Source organism: Pleurodeles waltl, chromosome 1_2 (assembly GCF_031143425.1).
Source record: "Pleurodeles waltl isolate 20211129_DDA chromosome 1_2, aPleWal1.hap1.20221129, whole genome shotgun sequence".
NCBI lineage: Eukaryota > Metazoa > Chordata > Amphibia > Caudata > Salamandridae > Pleurodeles > Pleurodeles waltl.
The window spans coordinates 1,322,909,481-1,322,932,776 of record NC_090437.1 but is presented as its reverse complement, the minus strand read 5'-3'; the positions used below and the strand labels follow the sequence as shown (position 1 = coordinate 1,322,932,776).

The 23,296-nt window shown below is 44.5% G+C and overlaps 1 protein-coding gene across 1 annotated transcript in view; it reads left to right on the top strand.

Annotated features, from left to right (window-relative positions):
* The window catches only part of LOC138257078 (vomeronasal type-2 receptor 26-like), a 188,595-nt gene that overhangs the window by 2,491 nt on the left and 162,808 nt on the right, over positions 1-23,296 (top strand). The window contains exon 2 of the mRNA XM_069205883.1: positions 13,950-14,193. Within this exon, the coding sequence (XP_069061984.1) occupies positions 13,950-14,193 (244 nt within the window). The remainder of the gene's footprint in view (positions 1-13,949; positions 14,194-23,296) is intronic.

Below are 23,296 nucleotides of genomic sequence, written 5' to 3'. Positions count from 1 at the left end.
TAAACTCAAACACAGTGGATCGTACACAATAAAATCAGTATTTATTCTTCAGTCTTCTTGATATAACACACACAAGTCAACTTGTTTTATCTCCACAAGGGACTTCATCAAGGCTATAAAAACATATGTGCAAATAATTACAATTAAAAAACACCAACAGAGACAAATGACAGCAATGTGAGTAGATATCACGTTACAATATCACATAGACAACACTCATTCAACTCTTTAGGGTTCTGTACAGTCACACAGACAGAAATATGCAATATAACTATAATTTTACGTTGCAAAATAACCTATTTTAATATAACAATTATTCCAAAATAAGACAATATCTCCATAATAATACCAGTTGAGCAAGGCAATCCACCGAATGGTAAGTGTCCTGGCTAGGGCCTTCACTTGGAGGTCGATATCAGCTTCTTAGTGGTACACACTAATGCCCCTGACTGCCAGCAGGACTCCTGCAGTATTGCTATAGAGGCTGAAGATCCCAGATGATTGGACGGAGCATTTAGATCAATCAATAACTCAATCAGGAATATGTAAAGTGCACTACTCATCCATGAGGATCTCAAGGAGCTGGGGGGGGAGGATAGGAGCTGCAGGCATGATGGATGGTCATGAATAAAACAGAACCCATCTAGACAAATAGGGTTCTCTTCTTAACGTTAGGCTGATTTATAAAATTCCACTCAGTACCAGTGTGTCAAGTCATTTTTGTTGGCCAACTTTGCCAAAGTGTGCATAACTTTGTCCTTGGCTACAGACTCTGGGGCACATTTTCAATGTCCCTGCGGCACAATAGTGTCTCAGGAGCATCACTTTGGTGATGCTCTGGCGGGGCAGTGTACCTGCATATATTTACAAGTCAACGCAAAGCCACCTTGCATTGCTTTTCATGACCTTGTAAATATGGCCCCTGTTCACGCGTAGCTGTGCATAAAAGGGGCATTCCATGGGTGTTGCTGTGGGTGTTCCCACGCAGCGCCCTGGGAACCTGACTCATTCCAAGGTTTACAAGGATGGGACTCTATCAGATTCCTACACCACCTCAGGTGTAGTGGTGCAACAAGGAGAGACACCTTTCTCCTGTTTTTTACTATTTCTATGTGTGCTGCATGCTACAGCACACATAGAAGGAGGAAAGCACCAACAATGATTGTATATCAGCAGGAAGGTGTCCCTTCTCCTTCTGTGTCTGCTGCAACTTCTCAGAAGTGCAGTCACTTAATAGGTGTTCCTTCATAATCAAATTGTAAAGCCCATCATAATCTTTTACCTGACAAAATCAACCGAGAACTAACTTGGGGTTTTGTGAGTCTCCCTGAACCTGATTCTATATTCTTCACTTGTAAGTCCAAACCCCTCAATCAGGGAGTCCTTCATGAGGTCATAGGATCATAGGACCTGTCACCTGCCTAATTCAAAGTCATGAGTCTACCCCTGCATTTTCACGAAAGCAGTTCTCTACGGAGAGAGCCCCAGTGCTTTTTGTTATACTCTCTGGAAACACAGGCCGCCTCAAAGGCTGTGAATCACTTGGTGATATCACCATCCTTATACCTGGGGACAATCACTCTGGGGATTTTAGAGTCTTTCCCTTTCTATGGCCAGTATCCTTTCCTCCAGGGCAATTCTTCGAGCCGATCTCTTTAAAATAATCTCATCTTCGGTGCTTTCTTCTGTGGACCATGAGGAACCTGAGCTAGCCTCACTAGAAGGGGATGCTCTAAGCACCTTAGTTTGTTTGGCGGGTACAGGTTTCTCTCTTTCAATTGGAGGAGACTCCAGATTCTCCTCTTCACTTGAGCTTCCCTAAACTACAGGGTCAGTGGCTCCATCGGAAGGATGGGCCTCCTCATACTCTGCGAACAGCTCCTGGAGCTTTAGAGAGGAAGAGTTTGAGCCTCTTTTAATTTTGTACCCTTTTCAGAGAGCTCTCAACTGCTTGTTAGAAAGCTGCAGGTAAGGGGTAATGTTGAGCACCTTTTCCACACACCCCATGCCACTCATTCTGTTTCTAAAGTTGGGACCTTTTTGAGCTAGAGTAAAAATTACTAACACAGGTTTTGCAGTCCTAACTAAAGTAACTTTTGAAGGTTTTTACTGTTAAGCTGCAGAGACCTTACCTGAGCCCTAGTAGTACTTTTAAGAATTTGGAATAATACCCAATTAAAAAAATGCATCTTAACTAAAGGCAATTTTTGTATTTACTCATGTAGTCACTTATTGACCAAGTGGTTATCAGCAAATGCAAAATCTCAGACCCCACCGCTGTTCCACCAAAGTAGGAAATTGGCTCTCTATATAGTGTGCACTAAAATGCAGTACACGGTGCAGGGGCATAAGTAGACTAATGCTCTATTTTTGTGATAGTGTGGGGGAGCAGTTAGGCTTATCAGAGGTTAGTGCTAAGCATGTATTGTATTCACAGAGGCAATAAATGTGACATACTCTCAAAAAAAATCAGAGACCAATTCAGAAGAATAGCATTTTTTTTATATATGTTTCAAACCCAAGACCTTTGTAATCAGGTAAGTAGACACGTAAGGATAAATACTTTGCAGTTTCAAAAATCAACATAGTGACATTTTCAGAGTTCTTCTCAATGTTATCCTATAGAGGAAAACAATATTCAGCAAACACAGGGTTAACAATGATCTACAAAGCCAATCTCAGGGGAATTAAGGAAAGTACCAGGCACTGATCAGAACCACACCAGCAGGTCACACCAGGCAGCACTGTGGCGGCCGGGTTCAGATGTGCAATAAGGAGTCGGTGCCCAATGGTTTCCTATGGGAGTCTGACTCTGTGACGAATAAGCTGCCTACTTTAGCTGGAAAGCCAGTCAGGGCAGGAAAAAGGTGTGTAGTAGGCTTGGGGTGCTTGGGAACGTAGGCCCACTTTGGTCTATTCTCCTGTGCCCAGGGGTGACTGATACAGGAGTGTCTTTAAGCATTGGATTTTTTCGAATGGGAGCACTTGCGGTCAGGGGGTCCTGTGTGTTGTGGTTGCAGACATCGTTGAGAAGTCCAACAGGGGTCGACTTGAGCTCTTAGCAGTTTGGGTATATTATTCACACCGATGACCTGCCTCATCTAGTGACAGAGATCACGGGTGCAATGGTTGCTGGAGGTGTTGGATTTTCTCTTATCACGAGCCTGTTGGGGAGGAGATCTGTGGGCAGAGGCTGAAGGCGTCTTGGGAGAGACCAAGATGGGTGAGACCACACTGGACTTGGTCTCTGGTCAACTGGAGAATCGCGTTGGCACCATTGGTTGGCTTCACCTTAAGTTGTGGTTCCAGCAGCTGCAGAGTCTTTTCCTTGGAGCTTATTTGTTGCAGGGGAAATCTGGTGCCCACGGGAGACTTGAGTCTTTATTTAAGGCAAGACAAGTTGGCTTCTTGTGCAGATCCTTCGAGGTCACCAGGCAGACTGGAAGGGCTGGTTCTAGGTCAGCTACTTCTTTGCTTCTTCTGCGGGTGCGACTCTTCTTTGGGTCTTCTTAGGTAGTCGAAACATGGGATCTAGGACTCAGGGATGCCACCTAAATAATCAATTTAGGGATTTAGGGGTGTTACAGAGAGTGCCAGGTGGTAGCCAATGGGCAGACCACCTTTACGGTGACTACACACTTCTTATGACCACTTCCCCTGGGAAGTGGGCATAACCCTAACCCTAACTCTAGTAGCCTAATTCCTTCGAAGCAAGATGGAGTAGTGTCCACTTCAGTTCCTCCACCTTGGGGTGGGACTGGCATGAAGTGGGCATTCCTCTTAATTTAACACATGTTCTTACCTGTGCTGCCACCAAAAGTATGGTCAGGGCAGGGGCATTGATCATTTCTGCCAATTGGAGAGACCTGTGTCACATTACGAAAGTTTAAAGGACTTTGAAGCTTCCTGCCCTGGAATGTCCATTCAGCCTGGGAGAGGAGGCAACATCTCCGCCCGGGGCAGGGTTTTGTTTAAGTCCCTCAAGAGTTCTGGCTCTCACTTTGTGCGGCCAGAAACACATCTGTGGTGGCAGAACTGGGTAGGATCAGTCAGTCAACACACTAGTAGTTGGTGGGTTTTAAGGGGGCAACTCTGTCTGTATTTATTAATACATCTATCTCTGGGGTCACTGAGGGTTTATTATTCTGAGATGTTTGATGCCAAATATCGCAGGACTCAGGATTCAGAGAAGGCCTAACTTAGCTGGGGAACTCGTAGTGACCAGTTTCCAGCACATGAATTAAAATGGCTTCCTTGACTTACTATGACTTCGAATCAACAAAGATATTGTAGGGGCATATTTACTCATGCATATATGACCTCACAAGCAATATAATGTCTCCTGCCTTTGGGCTGTAAGGCCTGCTAAAGGGGTGACTTACATTTATTGCATACAGTGTTAGGGGACATGACACACAGGCTGTATGTCATGTCATGTTTTAAATTTTCTGAAGCACTTTGTCACGTAACCTGAATGGCGGTCTGCACAAGGTTGGTGCTGGGTCCCCAAGAGTGGCACAAGTTGTGCTGCAGCTCTGAGGGGCTCTCTCTATAGTGCCCATGCCCTAGGTACCAAGGGTACCATTTGCTAAGGACTTCTAGGGGCTGAAGGGCCAGGTCAAGTGACCCGGTGTCTTTTTTAGGGTAGGAACACTTGCACTGGGGACCTGTTTAGCAGGAACCCAGTGCACCTCAGTTGAAGTTGCATCTAAATCCCAGGCAAAAAAATGTGGGGGGTATTACAACCAGAACCCTGCTCCGTACAGTAGGTTATCTCTAGTTGTTCTAGAGCAGGCATGTATGAGGTAATCCATCAAGAGTGGCCTTGTCTTCAACCACAGAGAGTGATTTGATAGGTTTACTGACCAGATTTTTAAAGCACAGGTGACTGGTGGAGGTTTCAGAGAGGTTGGTTGTCCCAGTTGTAATTAGCATCTCATTCGGATATACTCTGGCAGCAAAAGCGTCCCTTTTCTGTATCTGCTCCCATGGGTGAAAATGCAGGGTCCTGATTTTGCCCTGAACGATGTGGGGGCACCTTGGCTAGTGCCAGGGTGCCCGCACACTAACTAACTTTGCACCCAACCTTCACCAGGTGGAGGTTAGACATATAGGTGACTTGTAAGTTACTTAAGTAAGTGGTAAATGGCCGTGAAATAACGTGGACGTTATTTCACTCAGGCTGCACTGGCAGGCCTGTGTAAAAATAGTCAGATCTCCCTATGGGTGGCAAAAGAAATGCTGCAACCCATAGGGATCTCCTGGAACCCCAATACCCTGGGTACCTCAGTACCATATACTAGGGAAATATAAGAGTGTTCCAGTATGCCAATGTGAATTGGTGAAATTGGTCACTAGCCTGTTAGTGACAATTTGGAAAGCATAGAGAGCATAACCACTGAGGTTCTGGTTAGCAGAGCCTCAGTGAGACAGTTAGTCATCACACAGGGAACACATACAGGGCACACTTATGAGCACAGGGGCCCTGGCTGACATGGTCCCAGTGACACATACACTAAAACAACATATATACAGTGAAATATGGGGGTAACATGCCAGGCAAGATGGTACTTTCCTACAACCAGGAGCTCTGAAGAAATCTCCCCTGGGTCGACGGAATCTTCCCCCTGCAACCGCAGGCAACAAAAGACTGCATCACCGGTCCTCTGGGTCCCCTCTCAGCACGACGAGCGTGGTCCCTGGAACTCAGCAACTCTGTCCAAGTGACTCCCACAGTCCAGTGACTCTTCAGTCCAAGTTTTGTGGAGGTAAGTCCTTGCCTCCCAACGCTAGACTGCATTGCTGGGTTCCACGTGATTTGCAGCTGCTCCGGCTCCTGTGCACTTTTCCAGGATTTCCTTCGTGCACAGCCAAGCCTGGGTCCCCGACACTCTAACCTGCAGTGCACAACCTTCTGAGTTGTCCTCTGGTGTCGTGGGACTCCCTTTTGTGACTTCACATGGAATCTGGTTCACTCCTCTTCTAAGTGCCTGTTCCAGTACTTTTGCGGGTGCTGCCTGCTTCTGTGAGGGCTCCCTGACTTGCTGGGCGCCCCCTCTGTCTCCTCATCCAAGTGGCGACATCCTGGTCCCTCCTGGGCCACAGCAGCATCCAAAAACCCTAACCGTGACCCTTGCAGCTAGCAAGGCTTGTTTGCTGTCTGTCTGCATGGGAACACCTCTGCAAGCTTCTTCACGACGTGGAACATCCATCCTCCAAAGGGGAAGTTCCTAGTCCTCTTCGTTCTTGCAAAACACCAAGCTTCCTCCATCCGGTGGCAGCTTCCTTGCACCCTCAGCTGGCATTTCCTGGGCTCCTGCCCACTCTTGACACTGTTGCGACTCTTGGACTTGGTCCCCTTGTCTTACAGGTACTCAGGTCCGGAAATCCACTGTTGTTGCATTGCTGGTGTTGGTTTTCCTTGCAGAATCCCCCTATCACGACTTCTCTGCTCTCTGGGGGTTGTGGGTGCACTTTACACCTACCTTACAGGGTCTTGGGGTGGGCTATTTTTCTAACCCTCACTGTTTTCTTACAGTCCCAGCGATCCTCTACAAGCTCACATAGGTTTGGGGTCCATTCGTGGTTCGCATTCCACTTTTGGAGTATATGGTTTGTGTTGCCCCAATACCTATGTGCTCCTATTGCAATCTACTGTAACTTTACACTGCTTGCATTAATTTTCTTGCTATTCCTTACCTAAGTTTGGTTTGTGTATATATATCTTGTGTATATTTGGCATCCTCATACTGAGGGTACTCACTGAGATACTTTTGGCATATTGTCATAAAAATAAAGTACCTTTATTTTTAGTATATCTGTGTATTGTGTTTTCTTATGATAGTGTGCATATGACACCAGTGGTATAGTAGGAACTTTATATGTCTCCTAGTACAGCCTAAGCTGCTTTGCCAAAGCTACCTTCTATCAGCCATAGCTGCTAGAAACACCTCTTCTAAACTAATAAGGGATAGCTGGACCTGGCACAAGGTGTAAGTACCTCTGGTACCCACATCAAGCCAACCTTAGATTGAAGAATCACTGGACTGTTGGAGTCACTTGAATAGAGTTCCTGTGTTCCAGGGACCACGCTCGTCAGGACGAGAGGGGACAGAGAGAACCGGTGATGCAGTCTTTGGTGCCTGCATTAGCAGGGGGGAGTTTCCCTCGACCCACTGGAGATTTCGTCTTGGCTTCCAGTGCAGGGTGAAGGCAGACAGCCCCCAGAGCATGCACCACCAGGAAACAGTCAAGAAAGCCGGCAGCATGAGGTGCTACAATGTTGCTGGTAGTCGTCTTGCTATTTTGTTGCGGTTTTTCAGGCGTCCTGGAGCAGTCAGCAGTCAATCCTTGGCAGAAGTCAAAGAGGGAAGTGCAGAGGAACTCTGGTGAGCTCTTGCATTCATTATCTGAATAATACCCCAGAGGAGAGACCCTAAATAGCCAGAAACTGAGGTTTGGCTACCAAGAAAGGAGAATTGGCTACCAAGAGTGGTAAGAGCCTATCAGAGGGGGTCTCTGACGTCACCTGCTGGCACTTGCCACTCAGAGCAGTCCGGTGTGCCCCAACACCTCTGTTTCCAAGATGGAAGAGGTCTGGGACACACTGGAGGAGCTCTGGGCACCTCCCCTGGGAGGTACTGGTCAGGAGAGTGGTCACTCCCCTTTCCTTTGTCCAGTTTCGCACCAGAGCAGGGCTGGGGGATCCCTGAACCGGTGTAGACTGGCTTATGCAGAGATGGGCACCATCTGTGCCCATCAAAGCATTTCCAGAGGCTGGGGGAGGCTACTCCTCCCCAACCCTTCACACCTATTTCCGAAGGGAGAGGGTGTAACACCCTCTCTCAGAGGAAATCCTTTGTTCTGCCTTCCTGGGTCGGGGCTGCCCAGACCCCAGGAGGGCAGAATCCTGTCTGAGGTGTTGGCAGCAGCAGCAGCTGCAGTGGAGACCCCGGAAAGGCAGTTTAGCAATACCCGGGTTCTGTGCTAGAGACCCAGGGGATCATGGAATTGTCACCCCAATACCAGATTGGTATTGGGGTGACAATTCCATGATCTTAGACATGTTACATGGCCATGTTCGGAGTTACCATTGTGACGCTATACATAGGTAGTGACCTATGTATAGTGCACACGTGTAATGGTGTCCCTGCACTCACAAAGTCCGGGGAAATTGCCCTGAATGATGTGGGGGCACCTTGCCTAGTGCCAGGGTGCCCACACACTAAGTAACTTGGCACCCAACCTTCGCCAAGTGAGGGTTAGACATATAGGTGACTTATAAGTTACTTATGTGCAATGAAAAATGGCTGTGAAATAACGTGGACGTTATTTCACTCAGGCTGCAGTGGCAGGCCTGTGCAAGAATTGCCTGAGCTCCCTATGGGTGGCAAAAGAAATGCTGCAGCCCATAGGGATCTCCTGGAACCCCAATACCCTGGGTACCTAAGTACCATATACAAGGGAATTATATGGGTGTTCCAGTGTGCCAATGAGAATTGGTAAATTTAGTCACTAGCCTGCAGTGACAATTTTAGAAAGCAGAGAGAGTATAAACACTGAGGCCTGGTTAGCAGAGCCTCAGTGATACAGTTAGGCACCACACAGAGAACACATATAGGCCACAAACTTATGAGCACTGGGGTCCTGGCTAGCAGGATCCCAGTGACAAATATCAAACACACTGACAACTTAGGTTTTTCACTGTGAGCACTGGGCCCTGGCTAGCAGGATCCCAGTGAGACAGTAGAAACACCCTGAAATATACTCACAAACAGGCCAAAAGTGTTTTTGCAATGACCGATAGTAATTAGGTGCTGCTTAAATCACTGGAGAACAATTCTGAGGATTAGTATTTCACCCACACAAACTAAATCCTGCAACATTGGAAATCCATCAGCGATAATTCTCATCACTTTATATTGTAAGATTAAAATCATCTCCTAATTGTTAATACTATTACCTTTCAAAGCATCTCAGTAAGTGGTACCCATAGACGATGAATGAAACAGTGGCACAAACTAATACACTGTTCCAAAAGTAGAATCAAAAGTAGGAGGATACAAAGAAGTCCTAGACTTTAGGAGCAAGAAACCTCACACACCCAGTTGGGTTTCATGCTTCATCATCGGCGTTGCTCCTCGTCAGACCGGAACTGCAATGTCTGACGGGCACCCACCAAAGTGGGGCTCTTTGCCGGAGATCTTTTCTCGATGATGTCAACACCTCAAGAGTGAGTTTGGAAGAGAGGGAAATAAGGAGAGTCACACTAAAGAATAAAATTGGCTCACAATCCCAAACCAAGAGAAAAATGTATTAATCCAAACGGGGTTGAGGCCAAGATTAAAAAGAATCGAAGCGAGTGACACAGAGACAATGGTCTGATACTCTATCCAAAACGTATCGAAAAAAAGAAAAAAGGGGGGAGGAACTACCATCCGGCCCTAGCAAAGGGTCAACATGTTTCGCGTCTTTTTGGTCCAACAGGATCCAATGACGCTTCTTCAGGACCTAATAACTACATACTTCTCCTATAAAAGGGCTAAAAAGACTGCTAACCACTGAAATTATCAGTATATAATGTATCCAGTCACTTACACTCATCTGACTGTACTATATTCTATAAGTCGCCCTGTAATAAAAATAAACATGGGTCAATCAGACATAGCAAAAATACAAAATTGCTATATTGTGATGATGTCGTAGATTCATAACATCAACAAGACTACGGCCGGTAGCCGGGCGCGAAGTACTCTAAAGGTGAGGTGAGGTAATCAACAAACAACAACACAAGACCATTATCATGTGTAATATGGTGTCTAATTACACAATAGATGGTATACAAATAGGTAATAGATTGATACCTAATATAACAGAGCAACTAATGCTAGCCGTTCTCACCAGGACTCAGTATTAAACAAAATCTACTATCCAATAAAGTATTGAGGGGGGTTCTTCAGTAAAATGAATTGCCACTCATGGTAAAAGGGGTAGTTGTATATGCAGGGTTGAAGTAAATTGGATTATCACTAATCATCAAGCATGGGTTATCCATATACCAGGAAGTCCATTATCCTCAAGGAAGTGATTGAAGTACCCTGTAGTCAACTACATTTCTATCATATGTCTCATGATTGCTGATTAAATAAATGAGACAAATCAAAATTCAGAAAAACACATGTCCACTAAGTAATCTGGTGTGCACCATTTTAGGAAACGTGCACTACTACTCACGTTATCCCACAAATAGACAGCCCGAGCACTCGTGCATAATTAACAAGCGCCGTGGAGATTGGAGATAATAAACGCAACGTCAAAGACACTTACTTGACAGCGCTCCAAACTAAGCCGGGGAACCTACCCGCGACCGTGCTCCCGGATTATTGGGGACACCACGGTGCGGATGATTTTAAGAACCCGAGCAGCTGGAAATGACCGCGTACTGACGACGCTCATGTTGCATAGCAACAGAGCTCGATAGACCACGAGACTACACTAGTCACAGTCAAGTATTCGAAATAGACAAAGGACTACTGTGGACGGAAATTAAAATCAAGGGAGGACTTGTGTTAAGAGAAAGGGGTCCCGAACTGCTATGTGATAATAATGGGGACATCTTAGTAACACAATCAATCAAGATCTCACATTTTACTATGCAAAATTAAGTGCCATCCAGAGAACTTGTCATCATCGGTCAAATTATAACAGAATTACAAAACAAGCGGAGAGATTGATAAGCAATAGAGCTCTCATATTCTGCGATACGTGATTAAGTGCCATACAGAAAAAAGTGTAATCGTCGGCAAAATTGTAACAAAATAGGGAAACAAAGGAAGGGGGAAGTACCCCATCTGTCAATAAAGAGTAGTAGGAACAGTATCGACTGGCAGGAAAAATATGAAAAGGTGGTAAAGGAACTAGTGAACCAGACTGATCCAAGAAATGTCATCATTAAGTCCTTTTATATGAGTGTTCAATTTAAACACCCAACGTTGTTCTAATTCAAATAAAGATCTGGTGTCTACGTGGGCTGGTCTGGAGGACAACCCACCACATGTCATCAGGGCTATGCTTTACCTCCATATAATGTATACTCAGTTTAGTAGTGACCCAACCTCATCTGATATTGCTGCGGTTTGACTGCTCGGGAAGTCATACCCACATAGCGTAGCCCACAGGGGCATGTAATCAGATAGACACAATTGCGGGTGTTACAATTAGTGTGTGTTAATAGATGCCAGGTGCCTATTGGATCAAGAACAAGACTCTTCAGATGTTTAGTTAGGATACACACATTGCAGTTCCCACATGGGAAGTGGCTGACAATGGGTGGAGTATCCCATAGTAATCTCTGTCTAGGAGGTGCAGAAACGGGACGAGGTCGGGTATGGACTAATAGGTCCTTAATGTTGGTTGTTCTCTTAAAGGCAAAGAGAGGTTTGGGTAACTGTTCTCCTCCACTGCATAGGATAGTCCATCTCTTCTTCACCACTTTCTTAATGGTGTTGGACAAGGGGGTGAATGTAGACACACAGGTCAGACAGGTTTCAGAGGGATGTGAAGCTGTAGATAGCAGTACCTACCTATTACAAGACTTAGCCCGCTTGTAGGCTGTGTTCACCACCTGATTAGGATAGTGGCGATTACTGAGTTTATTAAACAGATCTTTCGATTGAGAAGCAAAAGTGTGAGTACTACTGCAGTTGCATCGTAGTTGGAGAAACTGGCCATAAGGGAGATTGTCTCGCAAAGCTTTCGGGTGATGACTCTCATATAACAACAAACTGTTACGGTCAGTAGTTTTCTGATAGGTACTAGTATACAATTTACCACTTTCTATGTTGATCATGAGGTCCAAGAAAGGTATCCGTGTTTGAGATACCGAAGATGTGCAATGTAAAAAGGGGTCTAGATCATTAATCCATGACGTGAATCGGTGTACCTCATCGAGAGCGCCCTGCCAGACTACCAGGATATCATCGATATACCTACGCCATAGTTTGATATTGCAGTGAAATGGGTTGGTATCCTGTAGTATGAATCGTTTTTCAAAATCATACATGTACAGGCATGCCAGGATGAATGAAACAGGCCTTTGTTAAAGCCTCTCCGGCATTTGTTCATGCTTGATTACATTCAAAATCCATATTTCTTCTCTAACATGTGTTTTTCCAACTCACACCTGCAGTATTTTGCACAAATGTTGATAATACGTTTGTACTGTTCGAGTGGCGCACATGATTTTTCAGGGGGTCAGTCAGCACAAATGTTATATTTCTACTTTTTCTAGCGAGTGCACCTCTGACTGCATAACAAAGGGATATGAAGTGGGCAGCGATGACCGCATCATTTCACTGTTTTCCTTCCATCTGTTGGAATGGGGGATTATTTGGAGGTGGGTGGGAGAGAGATGAAACATAGACATTTAGAAGAAACATGGGATGTGGGCTGGTGAGGGGCTGAAGATGCAGGGACAGTGGTGGGATCGAGGTATGGGTAAAAGCAAAATGGACAGGGACAGCAAGGAGGCATTAAAGAGTAACAGGCAAGGAGGGATTAAAGTGTAAAAGACAAGGAGGGAATAAAGAGTAACAGACAGGGAGGAATTAAAGTGTAACAGACAGGGAGGGATTAATAAATAGGGCCTGATTTAGAATTTGGTGGAGGGGGTTACTCCATCCGCGGTATTACAATTCTGTTATAGGTTAAGAAATTTGTAATGCAGCTGACAGGATATCCGTCACGTTTATGATGGAGTAACCCCTCCGTCAAAGTCTAAGCCAGGCCCATAGTACCTGAATCATAGTTTGAGCAGTGGATTGACAGTGGAGGCACACTAATCAAACTAAATTAATCTGCGCTTGATCCAAACTCCACAGAAAGAAACGAAAGTGACTCATGGCAAGCATTGCCCCATTAGAATACAGTAATGGAGAGTGACAATCATGCCAACAAATGGCAAGCAAAGGGTGGGTTCCAAACCCATTAATGAACACAGAAGTCTTGCAAGTAAGAGCTCAAGCACAAGTTCATGGTCAAGCAGGCTCAATTGAAAAACGAGTAGTATGTTTAACACTGCACGTGTCCATCCACAACCAGTGGCATTCCAACACTCTCCCATAGAAAACAATGGAGGTAGGACCCTAAAAGAATACCCCTAAGGTGACAATGATAAATGAAATAGAAGTATGAAATAGTTAAAATACAAATCCATATAAATTAATGTTAAAAAATATAAAAAGCATACATATTTAATAGTTATTATTAAAATACACTTATTGAAATGATAAATGCACATTCAAATATTTATTTGTCTTTTGATGGGTGTCTTTTTTACTGCGAATTTCAGAAAAATAATTCAACATATTTCCCTAGTTAAATGGATTATGACGTGGAAATACAATTATTTCATGACTTTTAAATGAAAAACATCTCACCATTAAAATATTTTCATGTATAATAATCATTATTGAGAGTGGTGTAAAGTTAATGGAGAATATGTAACTATTGTTACATTACTGACTACATTATTAAAATATTTTATATACAAAGTAATAAATATGGTCAATATTTATATATGTATTTACTACAATAATGGATGTTTATTTATATTTTTTACTATTTAAAAAAAATTAATTTCATTCAACATTGCTTCCTATGGGGTTTTATTTTAAGTCCCTCCCTCTCTTATTTGCTGGTGGAGGGTGTTTATACTACCAGTTCTTGGCCATGTACTGTGGTGGACTCACTACTGTTGTTTGTTTTTACAAGTTACTTGCACTTGGAGTTTGTGAATACTAAAGAAATTGTAAACTTACTCAGAGGTGTAAAGTTACTTACAAGTGTAAGCTATCATTATTAATCAGGGTCTAAATAAGGCCCTAATGTATCCAACAAACCATGAGTTTATTAAGATTTTCTTTTTTGATAACTACACCTTTCTTTCACAGTGTTGCCAGATTTCATCTCACTGTTCTTGCCTCATTTCTTTCTTCTTTGCAGATCAGTTATGGGGCTCAGGACCCTGTACTCAGTGACAAACTGAGATTTCCATCTTTTTACCGGACTGTCCCAAGCGAGCTCTCCTTCTTCATTGGAGTTGCTCAGCTGTTAAGACATTTCGGGTGGACCTGGGTGGGGATCCTGACAACGGATGATGACAGCGGGGAGCTAGCGCTGCGAGAACTGAGAGAGGTGATTGGCCAGGTCGGAGGCTGCATCGACTTTTTCCATATGATTCCCCCTTACCTCTCTAGCGCCGACCCCCTGAACCTGGGTAGAGTCACAGAGACTGTGAGGACATCAACAGTGCAGGTCATCATTCTCTACTGCAGTTCACTAAACGCTATTCATTATTTCACCCACACTGAATGGAAAACACTGCCCCCTAAAACTTGGATTTTGTCATTGGCTATATCTAATTTTTTCCAGTATAAATTTATGATAAATTTATTTCATGGAAGTCTGGCGTTTGCATTCCAAAAAGAAGAAATTAAGGGACTTAAAGATTTTCTCCATGATGTTACCCCATCAAAGTTTCCAAGTGATACAGCCCTGAAAAATCTATGGGAGGTAAATTTTCGGTGTCTTCTAATGGATAAAAAAAATATCAATGGGACAGACGCTCCATCTGATGTTTATTGTTCAGGAAAAGAGACATTTGAAATGTTGCAAGGATATCAGAACATCAACTATAGTCTGATAAATTCGATTCATACCGCTGCCTACTTATTGACACACGCGTTACATAACATGTATTCATCTGAACCCAGACCAGGATCAGGAGATACTGCTTGGAGCTTAATGAAGGAACCAAAGCCGTGGCAGGTAAAGTGCATCACATGCAAAATGGAGACAGAGATGGGACTCCTACCCTTTTAGTCTCACGTTAGCCAAGACCTTTTGAATATAGTACAACTACACATGTAATATATTTGTTTCCAAATAGTTCTCTTCATTTATTGGTACATTGTTGTGTCTTTCATATTTGTATTCTGACCACTACAGCATGGGTTAGTGGGCCAGCCCAGTTTACCCATTGGTTAACTTCACTGTGAGTGGCGGCATCTTGCCTCTCAAGAGGAGCACATCTGCACACAAAACAGCTCTCGTTATGCTAGTGGTCACAATAGCTGTGGATGCTTTTTGACCAGCAGATTAGTGAATTTACTGAAGCATAGCTGCCAAGTTTTCAGATAGCTTACGTGTGTCATTTGCATGGTTTCAAGGCACTTATAAGTGACATTCAACTGCTGAATGTGTCACACAAAGGGCCAGATGTCCATAGATTTGGCTTTGCAATTTCCTAATTGCAAAATTTTGTGATTCGCAATTAGGAAATCACAAACATTCATGTACCAATGTGTCTTTGACACATTGTGCAAGTCCCAGTGGGTTGCAAATAGACATACTTCATTAATATTAATGAGTTAAGTCTAACTTTGCAACCCATTGTGAATACCAAGAATCACAGGGATGGTGACTTGCTGAGATCAGCAGCCCACCATGTGTGTGATTGCTTTTTCAATAAAGCTTTTTTTTTAAATACATCCCATTTTCCTTAAATGAAAACAGGATGCATTTCATAAAGAAAACAGAAAAGTTATCTTTTCATTTTTTAAGAGCAGGCAGTGGACGCCCTAAACACTTCCCTTCCTAATATCGAATCGCAAAAGCAAGTGTGAATCGGTAACAAGTTATTGTGTCACATTTTGCCTTCTGTACATTGGAAAAAAACATTTTTCCTTGTGAGAAAAATGCTTTGTACATCTGGCCCCTAGATTGACACTTTCTCATGAGTAAAACTAAGCAATGAATAAGAATGAGATATTACACCCTTTTATGTAATGAGGTCTAAAACGATCTTGAAACTGCTGAAAAATCTAAACCTAACCTACTGCCCTATTTTAATATGATGAGTTGCATGTTCATAGTGCTTTCGGTTGCAAGCTGGTATCTCATAGCACTATAAATACACAAATCTCATTTCCCACTCCACCAACCAGGTTTCAATTCTGGTTCTCTCTGATTGCACACACATTCACCCCTGCAGAGATCGCAGGTTTCTAACGTAAATGAGTCCATTAATCTAACTCAAGGTGACAGGGAGCTGGTAAATTCTAATATCTGAATATGTGTAGATTCACTCCCCTCATGGTGGGTCAAGCTAGATCCCTCCAGTTTTCCACTGTTGGAGGTGTAACAGAGTACTGTGTCATACATATAGACTCATATGGGGGGAAAGCTTTAATGATGTGTGATGTGAGCCTGCCACAAATCACCACGGCAGTGCTTCCATGGTGGAAAACCATTTGTGGTGCGAACCGCCACAGTCAGAAACCACCACTGACAGAACACAACACCACATTTGACAGTTTGAATACCTCACACATGATACACATCCACACACCTGACACACGCGCACACACCACTATATAACACACACTACCATATAACACCCCCCACACAACCCATAATCCTTTGCAACTGCAACGCAATACTGAGAAACAGAGAGCAAGCACATTCACAGCGAGAGCACCCTAACACTATATGCACACTCACATCACACACATTACACACCAGCACACCAGACACAATGCACATATAACAGGCATACACATTCCACAACAACAACCCATCCATCACACAGCACACCACCCACACCCCAGCAATCACCCTATACTGCACTCTTCCTTACAAAACACCGCCCCACAACATCCCCACAAACACAACCATGGCGCCACAAAAGCACCCATGTTTCACAGACGATGAGCTGAGGGTCATGGTGGATGAGATTGAGAGTAGAGCCACAACTGTACGGAGCACAGTTCCAACAAACATCCGTTGCCATGAAAATGGATTTGTGGCAAAGAATAGTCAACAGTGTCAGTTTGTTGGGCAGCAATTCACGCACAAGGGCCAATATCAGGAAGAGATGGAATGACCTACGGGTGAAGGTGCATTCTAGGACATATAGATACCAGACAGTCGTGCAGACGACTGGTGGCGGGCCCCCACCTCCTCCCCCACAGTTCACATCTTGGGAGGAGACGGTCTTGGACATACTGTATCCAGAGGGCCTGACTGGAATACCTGGGGGACTGGAGTCTGGTAAGTACCCACAGCATCCATGTCACACAATTGTCTTGTCCTTCATGCTTTGTCACCACACAAATATTCCTTAATTAACTGAATGTCCCACTACACCTACCTACCAATCACCTAATGCCCCTCTACTACATGACAACAGCCCCACAGCCCAACTGCCCACACAGCCCTTGCAAAGATACAGATACTATAGGCTAATCATATCATCACGATTCACAGAATGCACTAATCCATCAATGTGAAAACCTGGAATATGCACATCACATCACATTTCATGCATATATGACTAATATACTAGCTACACCAACTAGATTGTATGACTGAGGACTAGTACATGGCAATGACAGCAATGCAATGGCATACTCACAATGGCACTCAAGGCAAAAGAGAGATACAGCTCAGTGACAATTCCAAATGCCCTCTGATCCACATCCCCAAGCCTGAAATAGATTCACCATGGGTTGGAAAGTAAGATGGCAGGTTCTATTCACATGCACAACATTCAGAGAAAGGACTATTACCCTTGAATATTCACATACTGTGCTCCGACTAGGACACCATGGTGCAATGTGAAGTAATATTGTGTGATATCTAGCAAGCCTACTATTTACTTGATAACAAAGTTGAACAGTCATGTCAAGTATCAGACAAAACCAGAACCCATCCGCAGTGCTGTATGTATCAAACCTGAATGACAGCTCCCAACATGGAGCATGGAACTCATGTCACAGACTTGTATTGTGGGAAAGTAGCCCTTTTCGGATCTCATGCTAGTAGCCACATTTTTTGGCCTATGATGGGTTGGTTTCGGCTGTTGAGGGTGATGGTGAGCGTACCGGAATGGGTTCTTCAGACAAGCCAGAGCCCTCTTCAATCTCCCCCTCCATCTTTAAACATTTGGCCCTGAAGGTGTTATATTTAGTACTCACAACACCAGCCTGTAAATTGGATTAGTCATATTCATTATCAACAAAAGTCCCATATTTGAGAGTCATTTCACATCGATTGGTTCTTAGTTTAGGACCAAGGTTCCATCCTGAAGGAACTCATATTGCCTTCTTTTTCAGTGTCTACTACTCCTGAGGAGGAGGCTTTACACACCTGAATGTGTTGAGAGCAGCCAATATTAATTTGTGAAGGTCACAAGACTACAGACAGTGTGAGAATTTGTTCATTAATTTTAGTATATATTTTACATGGGCAAAAAGGTTCAGCCCAGATGCCGCGTTCCTCTTTGTCGGTGGTTGGAGGGAGCACCCTATTTCAGCTCCCACCTTCACAGCCATGAGTTTACGGATTGATCCCTGCCAGTTGATCAGATATGCTCTTCTGTTTGTTTAAAGGTATCATATACTTTAAAAGTAAGAAATAAACGAAAATTTACCCTCCAGATTCACTGCTCATCATATCCATGTATCTGGGTGGCAAAACAGTTTGACAGTGAGGACATTGTTTATAAACCTGCATTTTAATTTGTCACATAAAGAAGCTCAAAATATATTTGAGCATTTCCACAGGCGTCCCAACCCCACAGGTATAGCAGACAGTTTCATGATATATAAATATTGTGATTCAGAAACATAGGCCTTTTTAACCTGAATCAGGCTTACTAAGGAGCCTATTGGCTCTTACTTGGTAGAGTAATGGGTATAGACATCGGATTTGTACATTAAAGATTAAACTGTAGTGCATTGTTTCAACAAACAAAATCAGCGAGAGCTTCTACAGGACATAAATCCAACACTCAAAAAAACTATTGACATTGTTAAGAGTTTAAATGTGTGTATTACTCATGTTTCATGAAGGCTACTCAACACTAACTGCATCTATGAGGTGTCTTGTGACAAAGAATGGCAAGTTTACATGTTCAGAAGAAATAACCTTCAACATCATCTTAATTAAGTATATTATAATTAATGCTCCTGAATTAATATCTTTAAAAAATAAGGCATTTTTCCGGTTTATGCATGCGTTGTTGTGTTGGGTAGCAATCTAATGCAGATCAGTGGCTGAAGATAACCCCTGCAGAACCCATGATGCGGGGGCCCGAGATCCAGGGGGCCCCCTCAGCAAACGTGGTAGGAGGTGGGCTGTTAATAGGGCCCCCATGTATTTAGCGGGCGCCCCTCACATTTTGTCATGCCACTGCTGCAGAAGGCAGATAAAAAATAGAGAAAGAAAACTTTGGCAGTTCCCTTTACAGCATTAAAAGACCCTAAAAAGAAATACTCCACCACTGTAAGTGGTTTTAGGTTGCATTCACCTGTGATAGAAGTCCAATTGCCTCTTCTATTACAGAAATCTCTACCAAGAAGATGATGCTCTCTCAGTAGGTGGGGTTCTGGCTGGGGTTTGGACGGAGAACCTCTTCTGACCCAGCAAGGTAGTGGGATGACCATGCTGGTCTAAATGACCTACCATTCCTTGTATTTCAACCTACATCAGTGAGATGAATACAGTCTCCTTCCTGTAGAGTGGAGGATCTTGTATTACACAGACAAGAAACAAAGGGAGAGCAATGTGTCCAGTCATTCAAAGAGGCAGCCTAGTCTGAGTTCTGGTCAGCAACACCTTAGAGCTTTGTGTTCCATACTTGTAGCATATGATGATGTAGGTGGCTCTTGGAGTTTTTGTTGGACAGCCTGCTTCTATTGGAGAAAGAGAGGTACAGAACTAAGAGCAGTGTTTAATTTGTGCTTGTTGTTCCCTGTGCTGATCACCGGCACTTATTTTTGAGGGCCGGGGCTTATTCTTTTGCCTCAAGCATTTGCTGCAAGCAAAAGACACATATGGGAAAGACGGAGGAAGGGAAAAACGAAAAAGCGTCACAAAGGGAGAAATTAGAAAGCTACAAGAGTGAGCTAAAGGGGCAGGGAGTGGCTTTATATGGATTGAAGAGGCCCGAGATGGCTTCAGGATTATTCAGACTAGGTATTTCGTGTTCACACATTTAATTGCAGTAGCCACATTTTTAAGAGGAGGGCTTCGGGAACCGACACCTTTTAATTTACAAATTAAGCACTGTCTAGGAGATGATGAAAGAGTAATTAACAGACTACATCAGCGAGACCCATCATAGGAAATTCCCTCAGCATGCCCAGAGTGGAATGTGTTGTAATAAGTGAACTCAGAGCCCCAGCTGGAGGCCATGTAAGAACTAATGGCACAATGTCAATAAATACGTATATGGGGATCACTCATGAAAACATAGATAGAGAAGAGGGTAGACTCATCAGGATGTGGCAGTAATGAGCCACAAAGGTGCCAGGAAATACCCTGAAGTCCACTCGTACCAGGATCACAGTCAAGCAAACCTCCAATGGTGATAGGACCAAATCAATCAGAAATCAGGTGTAGGAAAGTAGCCCTTTTCTAGTATTGTTACTCCCACTTTTTGACTGTTTCTCAGTGTGTTTGACTGTGTTCACTGGGGTCCTAATAACTAGGACCCCAGTGATTATGTGCTCTCCTTTAAACATGGTTGGTGGAACTGTATATCATCCCACAATTGGCACACTGCTGCCCCACTGAAATTCCCTAGTATATGGTACCTAGGAGTAGGAAAGTACCATCTTGCCTGGCATGTTACCCCCATATTTCAGTGTATGTATGTTGTTTTAGTCTATGTGTCACTGGGAACCTGCCAGGCAGGGCCCCAGTGCTCATAAGTATGTGCCCTGTATGTGTTCCCTGTGTGATGACTAACTGTCTCACTGAGGCTCTGCTAACCAGAACTTCAGTGGTTATGCTCTCTCTGCTTTCCGAATTTGTAACTAACAGGCTAGTGATTAAATTTACCAATTCACATTGGCATACTGGTACACCCATATAATTCCCTTGTATATGGTACTGAGGTACCCAGGGTATTAGGGTTCCAGGAGATCCCTATGGGCTGCAGCATTTCTTTTGCCACCCATAGGGAGCTCTGACAATTCTTACACTGGCCTGCCACTGCAGCCTGAATGAAATAACGTCCACGTTATTTCACAGCCATTTACCACTGCACATAAGTAACTCTTAAGTCACCTATATTTCTAAACTTCACTTAGTGAAGGTTGGGTGCCAAGTTACACAGTGTGTGGGCACCCTGGCACTAGCCAAGGTTCCCCCACATCGTTCAGGGCAAATTCCCAGGACTTTGTGAGTGCGGAGACACCATAACACGCGTGCACTATACTTAGGTCACTACCTATGTATAGCGTCACAATGTTAACTCCAAACATGGCCATGGAACATGTCTAAGATCATGGAATTGTCACTCCAATATCATTCTGGTATTGGGGAGACAATTCCATGATCCCCCAGTGTAGGAGGCTGTCCTGGCTTGTAGTGGGTACCAGAGGTTCTTACACCTTGTGCCAGGTCTAGTTATCCCTTATTAGTGTAGAAGAGGTGTTTTATGCAGCTTAGACTGAAAGAAAGTAGCTATGGCAAAGCAGCTTAGGCTGAACTAGGAGACATGCAAAGCTCCTACTATACCACTTATATCATATGCACAATATCATAAGAAAACACAATACACAGAGTTACTAAAAATAGAGGTACTTTAGTTTTATGACAATATGCCAAAAGTATCTCAGTGAGTACCCACAGTAAGAAGGTAAGTACTGTACACAAACCAAAATTAGGTAAGTAAGAGCAAGAAAAGTAATGCAAACAGTGTAGAATTACACTAGGTTGCAATAGGAGCACATAGGTATAGGGGCAACACAAACCATATACTCCAAAAGTGGAATGCGAACCATGAATGGACCCCAGACCTATGTGATCTTGTAGAGGGTCGCTGGGACTGTAAGAAAACAGTGAGGGTTAGAAAAATAGCCCACCCCAAGACACTAGGTGTAAAGTGCACCCCCAGAGAGCACAGAAGTCATGATAGGGGGATTCTGCAGGAAGAACAAACACCAGCAATGCAACAACAGTGGATTTACGGACCTGAGTACCTGTAAGACAAGGGGACCAAGTCCAATAGTCGCAACAGTGTCGAGAGTGGGCAGGAGCCCAGGAAATGCCAGCTGAAGATGCAAGGAAGCTGCCACCGGTTGAGAAGAAGATGACTAGGAACTTCTCCTTTGGAGGATGGATGTCAAACGTCGCGATTAAGCTTGCACAGGTGTTCCCATGCAGAAAGACCGCAAACAAGCCTTGCTAGCTGCAGGGGTCGCGGTAGAGGTTTTTGGGTGCTGCTGTGGTCCAGGAGGGACCAGGATGTCCCCACTTGGAGGAGGAGACAGAGGGGGCGCCCAGCAACTCAGGGAGACCTCAAAGAAGCAGACAGCACCCGCAAAAGTACCTGAACAAGCACTTGGAAGGAAAGTGAACCGGAGTCCACCCGAAGTCACAAAAGGGAGTCCCACGATGCCGAACGACAACTCAGAAGGCTGTGCACTGCAGGAAGGAGTGCCGGGGACGAGGCTTGGCTGTGCATGAAGGAAATCCAGGAAGAGTGCACAGCAGCCGGAGCAGCTGCAAATCACGCGGTACCCAGCAATGCAGTCTAGCGTGGGGAGGCAAGGACTTACCTCCACCAAACTTGGACTGAAGAGTCACTGGACTGTGGGAGTCACTTGGACAGAATTGCTGAGTTCCAGGGACCTCAGTGTTGAGAGTCACAGCAGGATGTCTCCTGCAGCCACAGACGGCTGCCCACTGGGGTGATTCCCATGGCAGCTGTGGTGGCACTGTCTGCGCACGTCACGGGGCTGGTGGCCATGGTTGCGGCAGTGTCTGTGGCCGAGGTTCTGGCGGTGGTGCATTTGTCTGCACCTGTTGAGGGACACAGTAGGACATCTCCTGCAGCCTTGGAAGGCTGCCCACTGGGGATGATGCTGGGGACTGTTGCTGATGCAGCAGACGTGCAAGTGGCTGTGCAGGTGGCGGTGTCCACCGCCGTACAGGTTGATGTCCTTGTTGACAGAAAGAGTGACTCTGGTCCCTCAGACGGAGCCTCAGTGCCCTGTCCTGGCCTGCTCTTAGGCTTGGGTCCCTTCCCCACCTTTGATGTCAATGCTGGTGCCTTGGCACTGTCCCCTTTTGGCTTGGAGGAGCCCTTGCTTGGTGGTAGGTGCGGCTTCTCCCTCTGGCATGTGGGTACCTTCTTCACCTTGGCAGGTTGCGGAATGGCTTGTTCCTTGGACACGCTAGATGGCACACTGGCAGTCCTGATGGCTGTGACCGGACTTGCTGAGGC